Raw genomic sequence first — 18,453 nt, 5'->3', positions numbered from 1 at the left:
CCTTGATCATAAAGGGAGTGTGAATTCCTGAGAGCTGCAGCCACCACAAGTGTAAGCAGCTTCAGATTGGGGCAAAAGAAAGGTGGGTAGAAGTTAAATGGATGGAAAGATTTTACAATGGCAGCCTTTGGAGTTGCCTTTTCACATACCAAAATGCTTCAACAGCTCATGACGCAAGCAAGGAAGAGGGGCTTGTTTCGTGGTCTGGAGGATTTGCTGCTTTGAGTTATTCCTTCATTAAAAATCAGGCTCTCCATCCTGCATCTTGTCTCTTTTCCATCTGACCTGTGACAGAAGCCTTCCCCCTGCAGGCAGGAGCAAGGAGGGGCTGCTGCACATCCCCAGCTGGGGCTGGGGCAGGGTCCCTGTCCTTGTGGGGGCCTGGCAGCACTGACAGGTTCCTCCAGATGGAGGAAAAACCTCAGGACCTTCTGGGACCATCCTGCTCCAGGAGAGGCAGCTTCTGTCTGGGGCACTCAGCAAACTAGACAAGGGACAATTGAACAACTCAAAGGGACACAAAGGGATGCTGAATCAAGGAAAAGATCTCAACATTGCAAAGAGAGATGTTCTGAGCAGCACAGAGCGCACACATTCCCATTGCTGGGGATCTTTAGCACAGCCATATCTGGGTTCAGGCTTCAAAACTTGCTGTGAAATACAGAACCTCACTAGCACACCAGCACTTTGTGGTACCTGAAGAACATCACCCCTCCTTGCTACTCCCTTCCAATGGGAACTCTTGGGATTGCTGCTTTTCCTCCGGAATCCCTGCCATGGTGAAAAGCACAAGCTCTGCCTGCTCAGGTGTTTCCATCAGTAACTCACTGAAAATCCCCTCCCAGATCTGCCACTCACACAGCAGAGAGAGCCCAAGAGGAGGAAATCGGATTCTTGAGGAGAAAGCTGTGGGAAGGAGCATTTTCAGATCTTGTTGTTTCACATCTGGTGGGCACACCCCATCTGTAAGTGGCATTGATCCACAGCTACCAGGAGAGAACTGGAGCCCAACAGCTCAAACAGGCAGCCACTCCTGGAAGAGCTTGGATTCATTTGTGAAAAGAAATTTTTGTAGATCCAAACTACAGCAAAAGATTTTATTTCAATTTTACAAATCAAAGCTGGAATATTATTTTTTGCAGGTACTGCTTTTTCCATCGAAGAAATTTTCAACTGAACATTTATGACCGTTTTTAAAATTGTTTTTTAGTACTTTTGTGACTGTCAGGAGAGGTTTCTGGATAGACTCAGTTTACTTTCCTTTCTCTCTTAAAGATATAAATTCTGATGCAGTTTGAAAATTCAGTAGCACTTTGATTAAACACTGTGGTTATAACACTCAATACATGGTGTAAATAAAAAAAAAAAACAAACAGATTATAGACTCCAGAGTCTGAATTGTTTAAACAAACTTTCCAAGGCCCCAGTGAATGCATCTCCAGGAGTGGATTGAGATCTCAGAGGAGCAAAAAATCGTCAATTTTGTAATTCAAGAAGGAATTTTTACTCATATAAACCGAATGTAGCCCGGACAAACTCACAAAGCATTTAAACCATGTAAGAGTTTGAATATTCAGTTGAACACTCTAGATGGTGTTAGCTGCAATGCCTGGAAATGCAGTTTTGTGTTTGGAAAGCATCTCAGCAGGAATGTGGCACACCAAAGCACTGCACCCTTCTCTTGCTCTTTGGGACAGTTTTCAGATAGGGAGTTTTAAAGGGATCACAGCCTGTAAAAACACACATTCTTTCTTCTGATGTTGCTGATACTGCTCCACATGGTTCCAAATATGAAAATATATTCAAATAAATGCTTACTTAATATCTCAGCTTTTACTCTTCCAGTTGTACAGTTGGATTCTATTGTAGAATTAAGCTTGAATATGTTCAGGCAAGCCAAATAACAACTCACCAGGCTTATTTGTAGGTCAGATTTTGTCTTCCCATCCTGAGGCTCTGAATAGACCTTCTCTTCTTGCCCATGACCAAAGCTTGAGCAAGGTCTTTCTGTCCTGAGAGAACTTACCTCAAAGGAGGAATTACTGCGGTGGAGTTCTGTGTCAGCCTCTGACACTGACGTGGTACATCCTACAAATAAATCCTCAAATTTATCTATTTTAATTATTTTTACCCCAAATCATTTCAGCAATCCCATTACATGACTGCACCATCAGCAGCTGTCTTGGCATGAATGAAGGGTCAGAAAAAGCAGCTGGAGGGAGGAAGGTATTTCTAAAAACCAGGTTTCCATGCTCAGCATGTCCATTCTGCCCATGTGCTGCTGAGGTTTGCTGTCCAAGGCCTTGGGGACACATCCTGCCTCTCTACCATGTAGACAGGTAGGACAGGACATTCCCTGTCCTGCTACCCAGGATGGACAAGCCAAAACACCACTGCTCCAAATTCAGCCCCACAGGGTGAGAACTTCTCACCTGAAACCCTGCTGGATGCCTGATACCCTCACTGCCTGAGTCTCCACGAGCAGCACTTCCAGCAGTGCCACCACATCTACACATCAGGGTTTCATTTCATTTCATGTTTATTTACATACATATAAACAAGAAAACAGCTAAATGATTGACTGCAGCAGTCCTAGCCAGCTCAAGCTCCACACAAGCAATCTGCTGTCATGTCCCAGGCCCTTTTAACAGAGGGACAAGCAGGAGCAGGGCCAAGGAAGCTGCCCCAGCTGTGTCCCAAGTGAGAAAGCATCCGGGGCTTGCAGCAAAAGCTCTTGCTCCTGGGTGAATGCAGAGAACAATTCCCAGTGCAAAGCACTTACCTTAAAAGCACAGCTTTGAGCACACAACATAAATCAGAATTCTGAGCGCTTCTCATCCCTCACTTTTCTCAAATCCTGCTGGAGGGGCACAGAAAGCTCCAGTTACAGAGCCCCAGAGCTGCTGATGCACAGCAGGAATGAGCAATAACCACTGCCTGAGCCCCTCCAGCCACAGCCCCCTCTCCACGACCATTCTGACCCAGGACGGGAGAAACCACAGCTTTGATGGGTGATGGAAAGCCCAGCCTGGCTGATGTCTCACTCCAGTGTGAAGGTGGAAGAAAGCTCTTTTCCCTTGCCTCAGCTCCTCAGAAACTCATCGTGGCTGGGGATGTGCAGAGAATCAGACACGAAGCTGCTGCTGGAGCAAAGTCGCAGCATTTTACCCTGCTGATGAACTTTTCCTCTCATTTCCATTTTCATTGAAATATCAATTTGCATTTATTAAAAAGCTCTTACCCTCCTCTCCAGGAAAAAAAAAAATAAAAAAAAGAACAACCACCCTGATCTAAAGAAAGAGATTGGTTTACATAAAATCCTATTAGTTTAGCTGATTGCTTCCAAAACATTTCTGAGAAAGCCTTCCATTACCATACAAATGGTGCTGGGCCTTTTGCAGGCTAGCTGCTGGAAAGCATAATGATTTGGGCAAATATTCATCGAGGCAGCTGCTCCTGTGAGTGGGTGTGAGCCTGCTGCACACCAGGAAAGGGAAGAGCAAGAAGGAGCTGCTCTCCTCCTCTGCTCCTCCCCAAAGGCAGCAGCTACACCAGCCCCAGCCCTCTGCCCACATTCCTGCAGCAGCACCCCAAGCAAACACACCTGTGGAGCTGGGAAAAATGGGAACACAGAGGGAGCAGGGAGTTTGGGGCAGGAGGAGGCTCTGGCAGCCCAGAGTGAGGGAGCAGTGTGAAATGTGCCCACTGTCCTGGCTGGGAGCTGCATTCCTCCCCGCTGTCATCATTTCCCCTCCTTGCTGGAACAACCACGAGATCCCACAGGCTCTGCCTGGCCCGTGGAGCCAGGAGAGCCATCAGTGCTGGAGGTTCACAGAGCCCTGTGGAGCTTTGACAGCCTTTGGAGGTGCTGGCATCAAGTGAGTCCTGATGCTCCGAGCCACCTGACCTTGGTGAGGATGCCCCTGCTCACTGCAGGTCCTTTCCAAGGTCCTTTCCAACCTGACCCATTCTGTGATCCCTGAGGCTTGCTGGCCACCCCTCTGGGATTGCAGGGTGTAACCTGGCTGATGTGAAAGCAGCCAGCAGTGAGGACATCACCATTGAGGTGGGCAGGAGGTTCTCTGGGTTCCTGAAAGGGAAGCTCCACACTGAAGGTCTTGTACAATCTGCAAAGGTTTTGCCAAGTCAGGGCTTTTTGGTGACTGGAAAACCACAGTTCCCTGCTGTCATGTGGATGGTGCCTGACCCTTTCCTGTGAAGGTAAAGGCTTCCTTAAGCACTCCCCAGAGGAGATTTTTGTGAATCAGACAGCCACGTGAACAATGCAAGGATCCACGTCTAAAACACCCCCATACATTTGGTGAAAATCCCAAATCTGGGAAAAGAGTCTGCACACAGCTTGTTTTTGTATTTAAACATCAATCATTGCAATCACCTTTGGGAGAACAAACATCTCATTAATAGCTGTCATGGGATGCAGAAACAACCTCAGCAAGTACTGTAATGCAGAAAGCCACAAACAGCTTCATTGGCAAAAAGAAAAAAATATGTGGGGAGGGGGGGAAATATCAGTGAGCACTAAAGATGCAGCATGAGAGAGCAGTAAAAATTTAAACGTTCAGCAGCTATTCCACTTAACATTTATAGGCAATTTCCTATTCTAATAAGCCAAAATGAAAAAAAAAATAATAGAAGAGCTACGGTACCAGGGAGATATCATCAACCATTGCTGAAAATAAAATAAAACATCAGATCCCTAGGACTTTCCATCAAGGGGGTGAGTGAAGGGAGTGTGCCAGTCCTAAGGCTGTGTTGCAACTTCCCTGAAAGCACCTCACAGTGTCACACCCCCAGCTCCAGGCAAATGAGCTCTGATTACCCATTTGAGTCTGACCAGCACTGGAAACCACAGGGTCCTCACTGCCAGCCTGCCTTAGGAGCTCTGTGTGGAAACAGAACACAGGGGAAGTGAGGAGATGCTCTCCCATCTCCAGCATCTCAGCCACCAGTGGTGCAGCACGGGCTGGGCTGTGGGGGAGAGCCCCCCAACAGATGGTGGAATTGTTGGTTTTAAAACAAACACCCAGTCAGTTCTGCAGCTTTGGGAACATTTCCCCAAAGACACCTTTCTCCTCAATTTATAATTTTCTAAAGACTGAACACATCATCTGGGGGTCAAAATGACACCAGAGCTGAGCAGGGACCTTTCTGCTTTTCTGACTGAGGTGACAGAGCACAGAGGGGCCATCCAGCAAAAGAGACTTGCTCACATCTGGCCTTGAGCCTGACTTGCAGGGGAGCTGGAGGGATGGATGTGTTGAGGGACAGCCTTCCAAAGCAAACCCAGCCTGTGTCTGCCCCTGCGTTTTTGCTGTTCAAGGTCACCAATAAGCTCAGAGTGGCACTGCCAACACCGACAGCAACCTGTGTGTGTGCCCCTGGCCAGGTGTGCCACGACAGGAGAGCACAGCACCCCTGGCAGGGCCGGGGCTGCCCTTCAGCCTCTGCCTGAGCAGGAGGGCTGGACCTGGTGATCGCTGGGGTCCCTTCCATCCCAGCCCGTTCTGGGATTCTGGGACAGCAGGACTTGGACCCACAGCCAGGCTGGGCCCAGGGCAGGTCCCAGCGCTGACACAGGACATCAGCGGGGGCAGAGGGGCCACCAAAACCACATTTTCCTTTGCCTGCCTGCTCCCAGCCTGGGTGTGAGCAAGGAGCAGCAGGCAGGCAGCAGACAGAACATCTTTCTCCTTCCTTGCACTTCCAACCCTGCCCACAATTCTCCAGCTGCAGCCTGTCCCTGATGCCATGGGAGAAATAGGGGGGAGCCAAAGGAAAAAACAAAAAAGCCCTTTCTGAAGACACCAGGCCAGTTGTACACTGGGAGGGAAGGCCCTCACTGATGTGAGACCCCTGCCCACCTGCTCCATGGAGGTGACTGGCCGAGGCAGCAGAGCGTGAGATTTGATTATAATTATTGTCTTAACGCAGAGCTGGAATTGTTCTGAGCACATGGAGCTTCTGGGAACAGGCAAGCATCCAAAATAATCTTTGGGCTGCAAACTCAGTGAGGAAGAGATGGCATAAAGCGACAGACATCACAAAACCCTTTGGAGTCTCTTTCCCATCGAGCAGGGCTATCCCTGTCAGTCTGCAATTTCTCCTCCAGACAGTTCCCACTTTCCTGCGGGCCTTGGCAGACACATTGTGTTTCAACAAGGAAAAAACTAGGTTTATCAAGGGACCATAAAGCAGCCCAACCCAATGAAATCAAACCCTGTGGCTGCTGGGCTGTGCTTCTCTCCTCAGTCCATTCTGATCTGGGGCCTGCTGTGACAACCAGTGACACTACAGAGTGCAGCAGCACAATCAGGACCAAAGGCCACATCCATAAAGGTATTCAGGTGTCAGCTGGACATGTAAATATCTCTGTGGAGTGACATGCAGCTCTTGGGACAGAGGCAGGTTTTTTTACAGAGGAGAAGCCCCCTCTATTCCCATGGATATTGCTGGGAACTCCCTCACAACTCCACGTGAGCAACACCTGTAGCTCGGGTTGTGGGGAGCCAGAGGCAGGGGGGCCGCAGTGCCTTCCCTGGCCACTCCTTTCTCTCTTAATCTCCAGAAGCTGGATGCATTTATTACTCTCCTGCTTCTCATTAAACAAGCCTGACTTCCTGGAGGCCACGCAGAGCTTTCAGCATCAGCAGCACTCGGCAAATCGGAGCGAACAGGTCTGCTGGAACATTTCACACTCTGCATCCTTGGGAAAGGACATTTCCAGCAGCCCACACCACACCAGCAGATGCTTTTTGTCTGCTGGGTACCTCCTGGTGGCAGAGCAGAGCTTGGTGAGCACCATGGGGATTTTACACAATAATTGGCCAGTGTGCACAAGGCTTAGGAGTCTGGCTGCTGGCACCAGTGAAGCAGGATTTGGCTGCTCCCCCTGAGTCTTGTTAATACCCAGATATGCAAAGGAATCCAAATGGCTTATGATATTCCAGGTGGGCAAAGCACTGTGTAGGGTAGGAGCTCACAATCCAAGAGAATTATTATTTCTTCTGGCTGCTGCATCCTGCCTAACTCCTCAAGGAGTTATTCCACCACAGCATCTGTAAAATGAGCTGTGAAATTCCTATTGTGCTGCCTTGGCCATGGGTACCCCTGCAAGGGAAATTCACTCACAACACCCTTCACAGAAATTCAAGGTTGGAATGGACAAGATCAATCTGCAAGCAGGTTGGGTGGTTACTGCTCTGAGAGGGGAATGAGAGCCCCTGTCGATGCCTCATGTTAAATCTTCCTTTTTGTGCCTCTGCAATAATGCATGGCCATGTTTCCCCTTTCCAGAGTGCTCCCTCTGAATCACATTTCCTGCTGGCATGCGGAGGAGCAGACAGCAATAACAAGTGTGAAACCTCTGTGGCCCTGCCAAGTGAGAGCCAGGCTCCCTTCCCTGCTGGGGAGGTTCTAGGAAAGGCCCTGCTGGACAATAGGAGCAGGCAACGTTCTGCTCCAGTCCCTGGGTGTGATGTGTTTTTGTTAATTCTCCTGCTGGGCCAGACCTGTGAGCCCTGCCTGCTGTGCCAGGCTCCCCTCCTGGCCATCCCACCTTGCACTGGTTCCCTCAGCCCCTGGGGTCTTGCACATCTCTGTCGCTCTATTCACTCAGTTCTTGCACATTTCTATTGCTCTGTTCACTCAGTTCTTGCACATCTCTGTTGCTCTATTCACTCAGTTCTTGCACATTTCTATTGCTCTATTCACTCAGTTCTTGCACATCTCTGTTGCTCTGTTCACTCAGTTCTTGCACATTTCTATTGCTCTGTTCACTCAGTTCTTGCACATCTCTGTTGCTCTATTCACTCAGTTCTTGCACATTTCTATTGCTCTATTCACTCAGTTCTTGCACATCTCCATTACTCAGAGAGAGCCCTGCCTGCTGATTGCAAATGCTGAACAGCTTAAAGACATTTTAGATCTGATTAAGCACTTTATAAGTTCTGTTCTTGCAAGTATCAGGCCAAATTTCCTCATTCTGTAGGCACAGGAATATATTTTTTGCTTAGTTCAATAAAGCCATTTGTATTCATCTCTACTGATTCCACTATTGTTTTCCCTTGCTCAGCAAGATGTATATTACAGTTTGTTTAATTGTGTGTTTGATCTTTACTACTTAACCAGCTCTATTTATCATTACAATGCATCAGTACATTATAAAGCTTTCAGGCACATTTATCAACATAACAAAGCTCCCACTACACAAGGGTCCTCCAGGGAAATAAAGCAACAACAACAACAAATACTTCAATGCAATTCACTTAACAGTACAAATATTTGTAATTACAAAAATCTTTAAGAGTTCTTCTTCCATAAATGGCATGTTTTACTTAAAATTGCTTTTATAATGTGATAGCTCCTCCATGTATGCAGCTGAGTTCCTCAAATTAAAGAAAGCAGCCAAATTAGCTGCTTTCTCATATATTCCCTTTTGCTAATGTGAAGGCAGAACTCAAGTTCACTGATGTGCTACTGAAAATTTAGTTACCCCTAATAAAGTGAATTTAAAACATTTAAAACATTTAAAAACCACTAGTGTGTGATTAATAACTAATAAATACATTACAGTGTGAATGCAATGCTGCAGATAGCTACAAGCCATGTGGGAACCAAGCTTACAACAATCAATTAACTATTGATTGCAATGCCTGTTAATCATTGATTAACCCTTTACAAATAACAAATACATTACCCTTGCTGTAAACTGGGACCATCAGGTTCTTTTGCATGGCTCTTCATGATTCTCATGTCCATCGAAGACAAATATGCGTTGTCAATCTATTTTAATTCCAGCAAAATAGATATATTTTTATATTTAGCATTCTTGGAAAATCTGGTTTTAGTCCATTAGGAGGTTTTTTGTTTTCTTTCTTTTTTTTTTGCTTTTGCCTCAAGGAAATTATTGCAAACTGAAGGGCATCCCAGGAAGTCAGCTGAAAACTGTCATCTTACCTGATCAATCACACTATTAAAACAGCCAGAACTCTTTGAAGCCACGAGAACTAAAGGTGAATTCATGAATACAAATCTTAAAATATCAGCACTAAGATTCTGAAGGCGAGTACTCAGAAACTAGCAAATCCAAATCTGTGATATTTTGAGAACATCAGCGTGGCCACATGAACATTACGATGCTGAAGTGACAGCACCATGCTGCATTTTCCATAGCACTGTCCAGAGCCTTCCATCAGAAAACCAATGCTCCATTAATAAATGACTGGTCAAAAAGCTGTTGCACATCTACTGCTTTTTTCTAGACCCAATCTATCGGCATTATTATCGTGGCTTATTTTAAGATTTTAATGTCCAGTCTGCCAGTGACACAGAGAAAGAAAATAAATCAAACACTGCCCATGTTTCTCCAAGTTCCAGACCAGGAGATTCCCACCACATTCCAAAACACAACACATCAGATCATCATTTTGGGGCTTGCCTTTCCAAGCAAAACCAGAGCGGAGGCAGTGGAGGCGCCGCTGAAGGCACTGCAGGGCCCAGGCGTGCAGGGGGTGAATTTCATGTCCAGCAGCTCTGAAGAACCGGCACCACCAGCCACATCCAGGCTCAGCAGGGCTGCCGGGATGTTGTCAGGGATGGGACAGCAGGGCTGGGATGTGTGACAGGTGTCAGAAAGGAGCAGCCAAAAGCGCTGCTGTCACCACTGACAGGGAACTGGGAACTTCCCTGCGAGGGCCCCTGGAAGCTGCTGGGAAAACAGAAAAACCCTCCAGACTCTGACGGAAGTCTGTAACTTGAGACATTTCCAGTAGGCAAAAGCACAAGGGTGTATTCCACAGAGGACAAAATCTCATAAAGTCAGGACAACAAACAGCATAATCCATGCCCCAGCTTTGCAAAATGCTAAGGGTGTCTATGTTTCTCCTCTGATTTCTTTGTTTCATTTTTTCCTCCATAATTGTGCCTCTAAATTTTTTGGCAAATGAATTATCCAATATTCATTTATTTGTTTATAAATAAAAGAAATAATTTACAGACTCCTGTCCTGAACAGATCCCATCTGTAATTTAAGAATGGAAATGACACCTGATTTGTGATTAACAGGGAAGCCAGTACAGGCACAGCTTTTAAACAGCGAATTCTGTGAATTTATCAGCCCCACCAGGCTGGTGAATACCTGATCCTCTCCAAACTCCGGGACACCATGGCAGAATGTGTTGCCAAGCTCGAATGACCAACCCACAAACAAGAACAGGGGCATTTACACACTTTCGAAGGGAAAGATGCTCCATGGGCAGTACCCAAACACTCCCAAATTCCGTATAAAAATGACATCGATGGAGGGGCTGAGAGCAGCGGCGGGCAAAGCCCGGCCCGGGCTCCCGGGGCTCCTCTCCATGCACAAAGTGCCCTTGGCACCCAGCGGATGCCGCGGGGGCCCCTCCGGCCCTTGCGCGGGAAGCGGCGGAAGGGACAGCGGAAGGTAAAATGAAATGAAGCATTTATGACGGGCACAAGCAGATCCCCCAGAGGTGTGAAAGGAATCGGGAGGAAACCCGGGGGACGCGGAGCCAGGGCGCGATCCCGGCGAGCGCCAAGGAATCCTGAGAGGGGAAACTGGGGAACAAGAGCTCAGCTCCGCCCTCGCTCCTGCTGGAAATGCAGGGCCTGGCACGGGATATCGGAGCCGAGATCATCCCTGACTGTGCCAAGGGTTTGGGTTGGCACCGCAGCAGCCGCCGCTGCACCAGCCCTGGGCTGCCCTGGGCACGGACGGACGGACGGACGGACATCGATCCCATCGTTCTTCTCCTGGATTTTCAGGTTTTAACTTGCTGAGAAGGTCAGGCAGCAATTTCTGCCCCCTGACATGTTTTGCCAAGAGGCACTGCAATTCTGAAAGTCCCTGGAATGATCACACTGAAAAAGCATTAAAAACCCCCAAGATATCCCAAACAAAAGTTTCCACCCAGGAATCTGCATCCCCAAAGGGATTCCAGAGGCCGATGGAGCTGAGCCTAAGCAGCTGTTCGGGAGTGCTTCCAACATCTGGAGTTTTAAACCTCACAACAATAGATTTTGGGGGTGAATTATCAGATGTGAGTTATCAAAGCAGTTTTTCAAACATAGCTCTGCAGCTTGGAGAAGTTTCATCCTTCTGTTCCTCTGGGGAGAGTTTTGATGGGGCTAAATGTATCTGGAGAGAGAGCAGCACACAGAGGTACCTCTTCTGGATGATATTTTATTTCTGCTCTGTGCATCTCCTAAGTAGCAAATCCACTTCGAAACTAGAAAATTAAAGAATTACAATGAGAGGTTTACTCTGACACACTCAGATCTGCAGAGACTCTCCCTGGTTTGCTCCACTGTAATCTCAAGCACTTAACTGGAAAAACTCCATGCACGAGGAGCCATTCCTCTCAGGATCTCACTTAGGTCACTGAGGACAAGCAGAAGAAAGAGCCCAGACAGATGAATCAAGATTTAAGAGCAGGCACCATCTAATGGCTCGACAGCCTTTTTCAAAGGGAAACTCTGGTGTCCCCTTAATTCTGAACTCTGCTGTGTCACACAGACATCACAAACTGCTGGGGGCCACTGCAGCTCCACTGACAATTAACTGCAAATGAAAACTACAGAGCTTTGGGGATCACTGTGACATCAGAAACCTTATCCTACTCCCAGCAAATTTGGATGTAACACATAAAGAGAGTTCTCCAAGTGACGAGGCTCAGCCCAGATGTCGCTTGGAAAGGCATTCACTGGAGTGACACATTTTGCTCCAGGACACATCTAAAAATCCAAGTGGTGTATGTGCCACAATCCAAGGGGGAACAACTTAATACTGCTCTTTGAACAGAATCAAGATTCTATTTTTCTGTAAAATAGGATAAGAACTTACCCACTAGTTACATGATGCAGAACCATGCCTTTTTTCTTTCAATTCACAGAGGCTGAAAACCTCTGAAATGAGCTCTGAGTCACAGTGGAGGTTTTCACTCTTACCTGTGCTTCTTGCAATATGAGGGCTGTGTCCTGCTCTGAAAATGGCTGGTCTGCAGGAGGAAGAGAAAAAAGAAAAAGAAAACTACAGCTCTTCAGAATACGTGTACTTGAAAACCTCGTTTCAGCCATCAGTTTCAAAGGACAGGCACTCCATGCTGGGAATGGGAAGTGATGGCCTTGGAGCTAATGACACAGTGCTGCAACCTAAGAGACAAAAATCTATCACCAGAACTTCTTACACAATAAACACATTTCACATACACTAGGCCTTGAAAGAACATGAGCAAGCAAACAGCAAAATGAATTAAAACTTGTATCAAAAAGAGGCTGGAAATCCCCTGACCCCATTTTCACATGGAAACCACTGGTGCTGATAACTGCAAATGTGTTACTGGAAAATACCACGAGCAGATTTTCTTTCTGTTGTGGTTTAAGAGCAGTAAAATACAGCATGGACTTAGCTTTACATGAGGGCTTAACTAAAATCTTACTGAACAGCAGCAGGGACTTAAATGGGATTTCCTCTGGTGCTTTTAGGTGTGCTGAGGAGGAAGTTTGTGCTTCCTGAGGTCCCAGGGATGGGGATGGGAGCTGACAGCTGTGTTGGAGGCAACTGGCTTGAGAATGCAACATATTCCATTGGGTGGGACACTTTGGAAATGGCTGGAGGGGTTTGGAAACACAAGTCTGGGATGTCAGCTCCTCAGGAGATTTATTTTTAGATGCTGATTTGCTGCCCTAACTCCTAGAGTGTATCTGGGGAGCCAGCTCTGTAAGCTTTCCCCAAACTCTAAAAGGTCTCTGTTTGCACAGCAGAAATAAATAGCACTGTCAAACTGACACATAATTGTCTGCTTCTAATGCATCAAATGTGACACATAACAAAAGGTTATTGTGGCAATTTAAGCTATGATCTTGCTCCACTTCATTGCTTTAAATCTTTGACCTTTGAGACATTTGATTTTGGGGTTCTTCCTAAACTTCCTTACTTCATTTCTTGAGCCAGCAACTCCTTATCCTTTTTAGGCAGCATATGAAAGAAGGGGGGTGGATGTGTAGGTAAAGAGTGTGTAAGTAACAAATATCTTCAAGGGACTGGCACGCTCAGAGAATTCTCTGCGTCATCTTGGGCATGTCCCAGATGCCTCTGACCATCCAAGGACACTCTTCAGTCTGTTTGTGGTGACCACCCTGACCCCCCAAACCAACAGTGCTGCTTCATAAAACCACCCCAGTGTGGCTCTGAGCACGAGGGTAAAGGCAAAGGAAAGTGCTGAGATATGAAGAGGTTTGTTTGGTTTTGTGGTACAGAAAATGAGGGAAGGAAACTCCAGATGAGGATCTGCGTTAAAAGAAAGAAGAGCAGCTGGGTGATCCCAAACCCCAAACCGGATACAAAAAATGTGATATATGACATGGGTTTGGTGAGGTGCTGTGCGAGGAGGTCAGCCAAGGAGAGCTGAGCCTGTGTCAAGCTGGAACTCACAGATGGAAACTGGAACTGCCTTCCAGAAAAGGGAAGAATGCTTGGGTAACATTCCAGGGCTCCCAAAGGCTGGAAGGAGACGAGGAAGGACAGGAGGCAGATGTTGAGGGGCTGATCTGAAGCGTGGGACCCAGCAAAGGTCCATCCTGCAAGAGGCAGACACACAAAGTGTGCAGATGGTGCATGAAAGGAGCAGGACCACTCAATGAGGAGCTCTGGCTGCTAATGAGGTGCTACCTGGGCAAAGAAGGACAAAGAAAAGGAATAATTAATTTCCTTGAGCACCTGTGACTTTGAAGGAAAATTTTTGAAGGAAACTTTACCAAGGAAATTGGAAAGCTGATGGAGGGAAGAAGAAAACAGCCGAAAGACTGAGATCAGAAACTCTGAAATTCCTGCAGAAGATAACCATATTGGACTATGCCATTCCAAAGGGCAGAAATACAGAGCCACAAAGAAAGGATGGATAGGGCAATGGAAGCAACTGGAAAAGAAAACAGATGAATAACACAGTTTGTTCCTCCTGGAAGATGTGTCACTGACCTCAGCACAAAGGCAAAATGGCTAAAATGTGACATGCTCACTAAATCCAAGCCAGCCTACATGACCTCATGTTTAACATGAAACAATAACTGGAATTTAGAGGCAGGGAAAGCCAAATTAAATAAAGCCATTTAAAAATTACAGTGACGGTCATCCCTTGTTTAAACAAGCTACTAAAGGAAACAGCAAAAAAACACCCATCACTTGACATTTTCATATAAATACTAGAAATATTTCTGAAAGATTTACTGAATTCAAAACATGGTATCAGGTTTAAGGAAGACTCATATCACATATCACACTGGACAGCTTTACTAGGTGGTCAGACAAATGATCTAATACTACACTCTGCCCTTAAAACTAATGACTTCTTTGTTTTCAATTCACAAAATAGAAAGGTTGGAGTGAACTGAATAAAGGAAATACAGGTAGTGCTGCCTTCTCCTTCAAGCAGAACAACCAAGACTGTGCATCCACTGAAATGAGAGGAGAAAACCCTTCGGTCTGAGGAGCAAGCTGGGAACAGGTAAACTGCAGCAGTCAAGGTCATTTGGAAAGCCAGCCTTAATAACCTGAGATGGAAACTGGACAAGAAAATAAGGCATTTTTGCAAAAAAAAAAAAAAAAAAAAAACAAAAAACCCCCAAAATCCTGTAATAAGGGAAAAAGCCTTGAAGCTTGTTAAAAAAGAAGTTAAAGTGTTTTATCCTGAATGGAAAAAAAGCCTCTAGTTGTTGGTTTGGTTGCAATCTTGTACAACCTTTAAACAACATTCTCACATTCTGGATTATAAAGACAAAGTTACATAAAAAACCAAAAGGACCCAAACACAAAACAAAAACCCCAACCCAAGCTGCAGAGACTTCAGGACTGGGTCCCAGGACCTCCCTGTTGAGAGAACTTTTCCTAACCCCACTTAAACTGTCATGTACCAGCATTGCTTTAACATTTCTCCTTCCTCCACAGCATTTATTACTTACAGCCATTTCCCCAACTCAGCCTTCAGTTAAAACTGAAAATATCCAGTTACTCAGATTTCCTCTCCTGTGAGTCCTGCACACCATCAGTGAATTTGAGAGCCCATCTCTCCTATGACTTCAGCTCCAGCTCAGCCTTTTGAAAATGCCCGACCAGAATTACTCAGCAAACGTAACAGGACCTGTGTGACACCTCTGATCCATTCTCAGTCCTACCAAACCCTGTGCCAGATCAATCTGCCACCACACTGCTCCTTCCCACAGCACCAATCCACCAGGCCTACCCTGGGTCCTTTTCCTGCCAAGTTTTTGTTGGATTTGCCACCACCTGGCTTTGCATCTGCACAACTGGCACCTTTCTGCTGATTCTTGGACAGCACCAAATTCTTGGGCAGCCCCAGAGCCTCGTGTCACCCTGCTGTTGACATGTTTGGCCTCATTCTCCATCAAGACCCACAATTCAAATAAAGCCACCAAAAGCAGATCATGTTCAAGGCAGGCACATTTGTCAAACTCCTCTTTCAGCACTGCCTCAGGTCACCTGTAGCCTCTGCTGCCATCACCTTCTCCACTCTGTATTTTCCCACTAACTGCATCCTCTGCTGTCTACACTTATTTAGCACATCCTTCACCCAAGAGAGGAAAATCTCATCACCACCCAATAAAAGCAGTCATAAAACAGAGAAGGTTGCTCTGGCTTAGCAGTCTTTTGTTTATTATGGGCCACTTTTCCAATCAGTCATTTAAGCCAACTTTGGTTTTTCAGTACCTCTCAGATTTTCAGACCATAGCCTAAAGTCAGGGTCCATCAGTCTTGTCCCTGCCCAGATGTTTTTTCCTTTCTGAAGCAGGAAACTGGATTACTCTGCTGCACTCAGACAGAGATAACCTCAAACCAACACAAAAACATTGAATGTGCATTTCAGGCTCAAATCCTGGAAAGATTTTGTGCTTCTGAACTGAGCCCAATTAGTGCACACAATGAATACCATTTCTAGTTCAATTATCAATCCACTAGGAACAAAAGGTACTTACACAAGCCATGTCCAAACGATGCAAGAACACTCCTGGTTTTTCCTTGGGAAATGGGGCTGCAAATGTGGCTGTCAGCAACTCTTGGCAGCCAGATGTTAAATGTTTGTTTTACATATGTTAAAGAAGCAAGTTCAGTCTGACAAAGCAGCATCTTAAAAGATGAATTACCCAAGAAATATGAAATCCCACTTCAACAGAAGGAGATTGCATTTGGTTTTTTGCAAGTTTTTGGCCTCAAAGCTCTTAGAAGTCTTTGCTGGGATAACTTGCAGCTTTAGGGCTGTTTTCTGTTTTGTTTCACAGAGGGAACAGGAACAGTTTTACCATCAAATAAATTATAATAGACGACATTTTTAGCTCTAAATGTTCAAGGCAAAAAACTTCCTCTTCCATAGATAAAATTTCACTGTACATTGTGCTCCCTGCATAGAGACCCACAAATTCCAGTTTTGTGATTTACAGCCTCTTACCCTTTCCTGAACTGAGCTGGAGGCTGCTCTGCAGCCCTGCAGGGATGGGGCCAAAACTCCCCGCAGATCCATAAAAGCAGCTCGCCGAGTTCAGGTGGATGCTCTGGACAGACCACCGGTGAAAAAAGAGACAACAGAGCACCAAGGAGGTTCATGCCCAGGTCAGTTCTGCCAACCATGGGCTTCCCTCCCGAAGCAGCTGAACTTCTGATTTTTTAACAAACTTTTAGAGATGAAGGATGCCTTACCCAGGAGCACAGGAACAGCATCCAGCTGGAATTTAACCTGCCTGGAACACACTTCTGCCTGTGCTCAAAGAAACAAACTCCTCCAATAAAGCAAATACAATTAGATCCTGCTGCAGCCTTCCATCATCACAGAACCAAATAAAACAATGGACACTTCTCGTGTTGGACTTCGGCAAAAGACATTTATTATTATTATTATTATTACTGCTGTTGTCGTGTTGCTGTTGTACCTCCTCTGCTCTGCCCACAGTGGTGGCATAAATGCTGTTACCACATTGCAGCTGATGATGCCGGTGTACAAATCAAAATCCATCTTAATTTCAAACTCCATTAGAAACACAGGAAAAAAGATCAACATTTACGAAATGTAAAGGGAAAAATGGTATGGAAAGAATTATTTTGTTTTTATTTTTCAAGCTTCCAAGACGGTATTACAAACAACAGAGAGCAAAGTAAAGCTAGAAATGAAATACTTGACAGCATCTGTTTAAAAATTACAGCTAAGAAACCTAATAAAAGTTGAATAAACAGTTACCAGAAATAAAAATTTTTACACATTTGATATTTGTCTGGGACTTTTATTTCTTTAAAATAATTCATACAAATGGTTACAGTCACAAACATGATTTTAACCAAAAATATTGCTAGCCTACCACATTACCAGGAAGGAATCAATGTAGGCAATGAAATGCTCCTACTTTTCAGTAGTCTAGTGCCTTTTCCAGATACCACCAATAATATATACTTTAACTGGTGACAAAAAGCACAATGCTCGTTTATACAAAACCTTTTTGTTTTCCTCAAAATCTCTTTGCAAGGTCGTCTTCATTTTGAAATAAGGGAATTCATGCCAAAATTAGGAGAAACTGTTTTTCTTTTGTTTACTAAATTATTCTAAAAAATAAGACAAGCAGGTAGAAAAAACAATGCACTGTGTGGCGTAGAAAGAAAAATGGGAAAAATTCATTGTCCTGAGAAGTTTGCCAACTGCCTCATTTTTGGGCATGTTTGAAAATATAAAAGAAAGGATTTTTAATCTCAAAACTGGTTTGCTGAACGCCTCCCTTATGGTTTTCATTGTTGACAGCTAAGCAAACAAACCCTTTTTAATGTTCTAGAAACTGTACACAGACAAGTACATTCATGATATAATTAACTACTAACTTCTCTTGCTTAACAAAGAACCCATAGGACACAGAAACAGTGAATCAGTCCACTGGACAGGGACAAACTACAATTTATACGGAGGAAAAAAATGTTTCCGAATCTTCTTTTTGTCTCCCACCTTTTCCTTTTACACCGTATATTGGACCAGTTTCTAAAGCAATAATCGTCTCCTCCCGTCAGTTCGCGGTTTTGCCTTTAATCCAAATGCAGGGTTTCGCTTCGAGCGGAGCTGTTTTCCGCGCTGCGGCCGGGCTCTCCGCGCAGGAACGCCGCTGTTGGCTACAATTGGTCGCTGGGGTGCTCTCTATCAGCCTCTGGTTTGACAGTTTGGCCGGGCGAGGGAGCGTGGGGCGGGTGGGCCACGGCAGGCAGCCCGTGTGATAGAGACATGGGGTTGGGGACGATGCCTTCCACTGCCGCAGGAATGCCCGTGGAGGCCACGCTGACCACGCCCGGGGGATACCTGCTGGGGGGAGAACAGAGCAGCATTAAACCAGGGGCTGAGCAGGGACACCTGTGCCTGCACCTGCTGGGGGGAGAAC

The 18,453-nt window shown here is 45.7% G+C and overlaps 1 protein-coding gene across 7 annotated transcripts in view; it reads right to left on the bottom strand.

Moving 5' to 3' along the window:
• Positions 1-16,904: 16,904 nt before the first annotated feature.
• The window catches only part of CTBP1 (C-terminal binding protein 1), a 239,428-nt gene continuing 237,879 nt past the window's right edge, over positions 16,905-18,453 (bottom strand). For 6 of the 7 annotated variants that reach the window (XM_059469801.1, XM_059469808.1, XM_059469803.1 and 3 more), the window contains one exon: positions 16,905-18,377. In XM_059469801.1, coding sequence (XP_059325784.1) covers positions 18,191-18,377 — 187 coding nt within the window. In that variant the 3' untranslated portion in view covers positions 16,905-18,190. The remainder of the gene's footprint in view (positions 18,378-18,453) is intronic. The other variant, XM_059469802.1, reaches the window with a different exon arrangement.

This window comes from Ammospiza nelsoni, chromosome 4 (assembly GCF_027579445.1).
Source record: "Ammospiza nelsoni isolate bAmmNel1 chromosome 4, bAmmNel1.pri, whole genome shotgun sequence".
NCBI classification, from domain to species: Eukaryota; Metazoa; Chordata; class Aves; order Passeriformes; family Passerellidae; genus Ammospiza; species Ammospiza nelsoni.
This window is presented reverse-complemented; position numbering and strand designations above follow the sequence as displayed.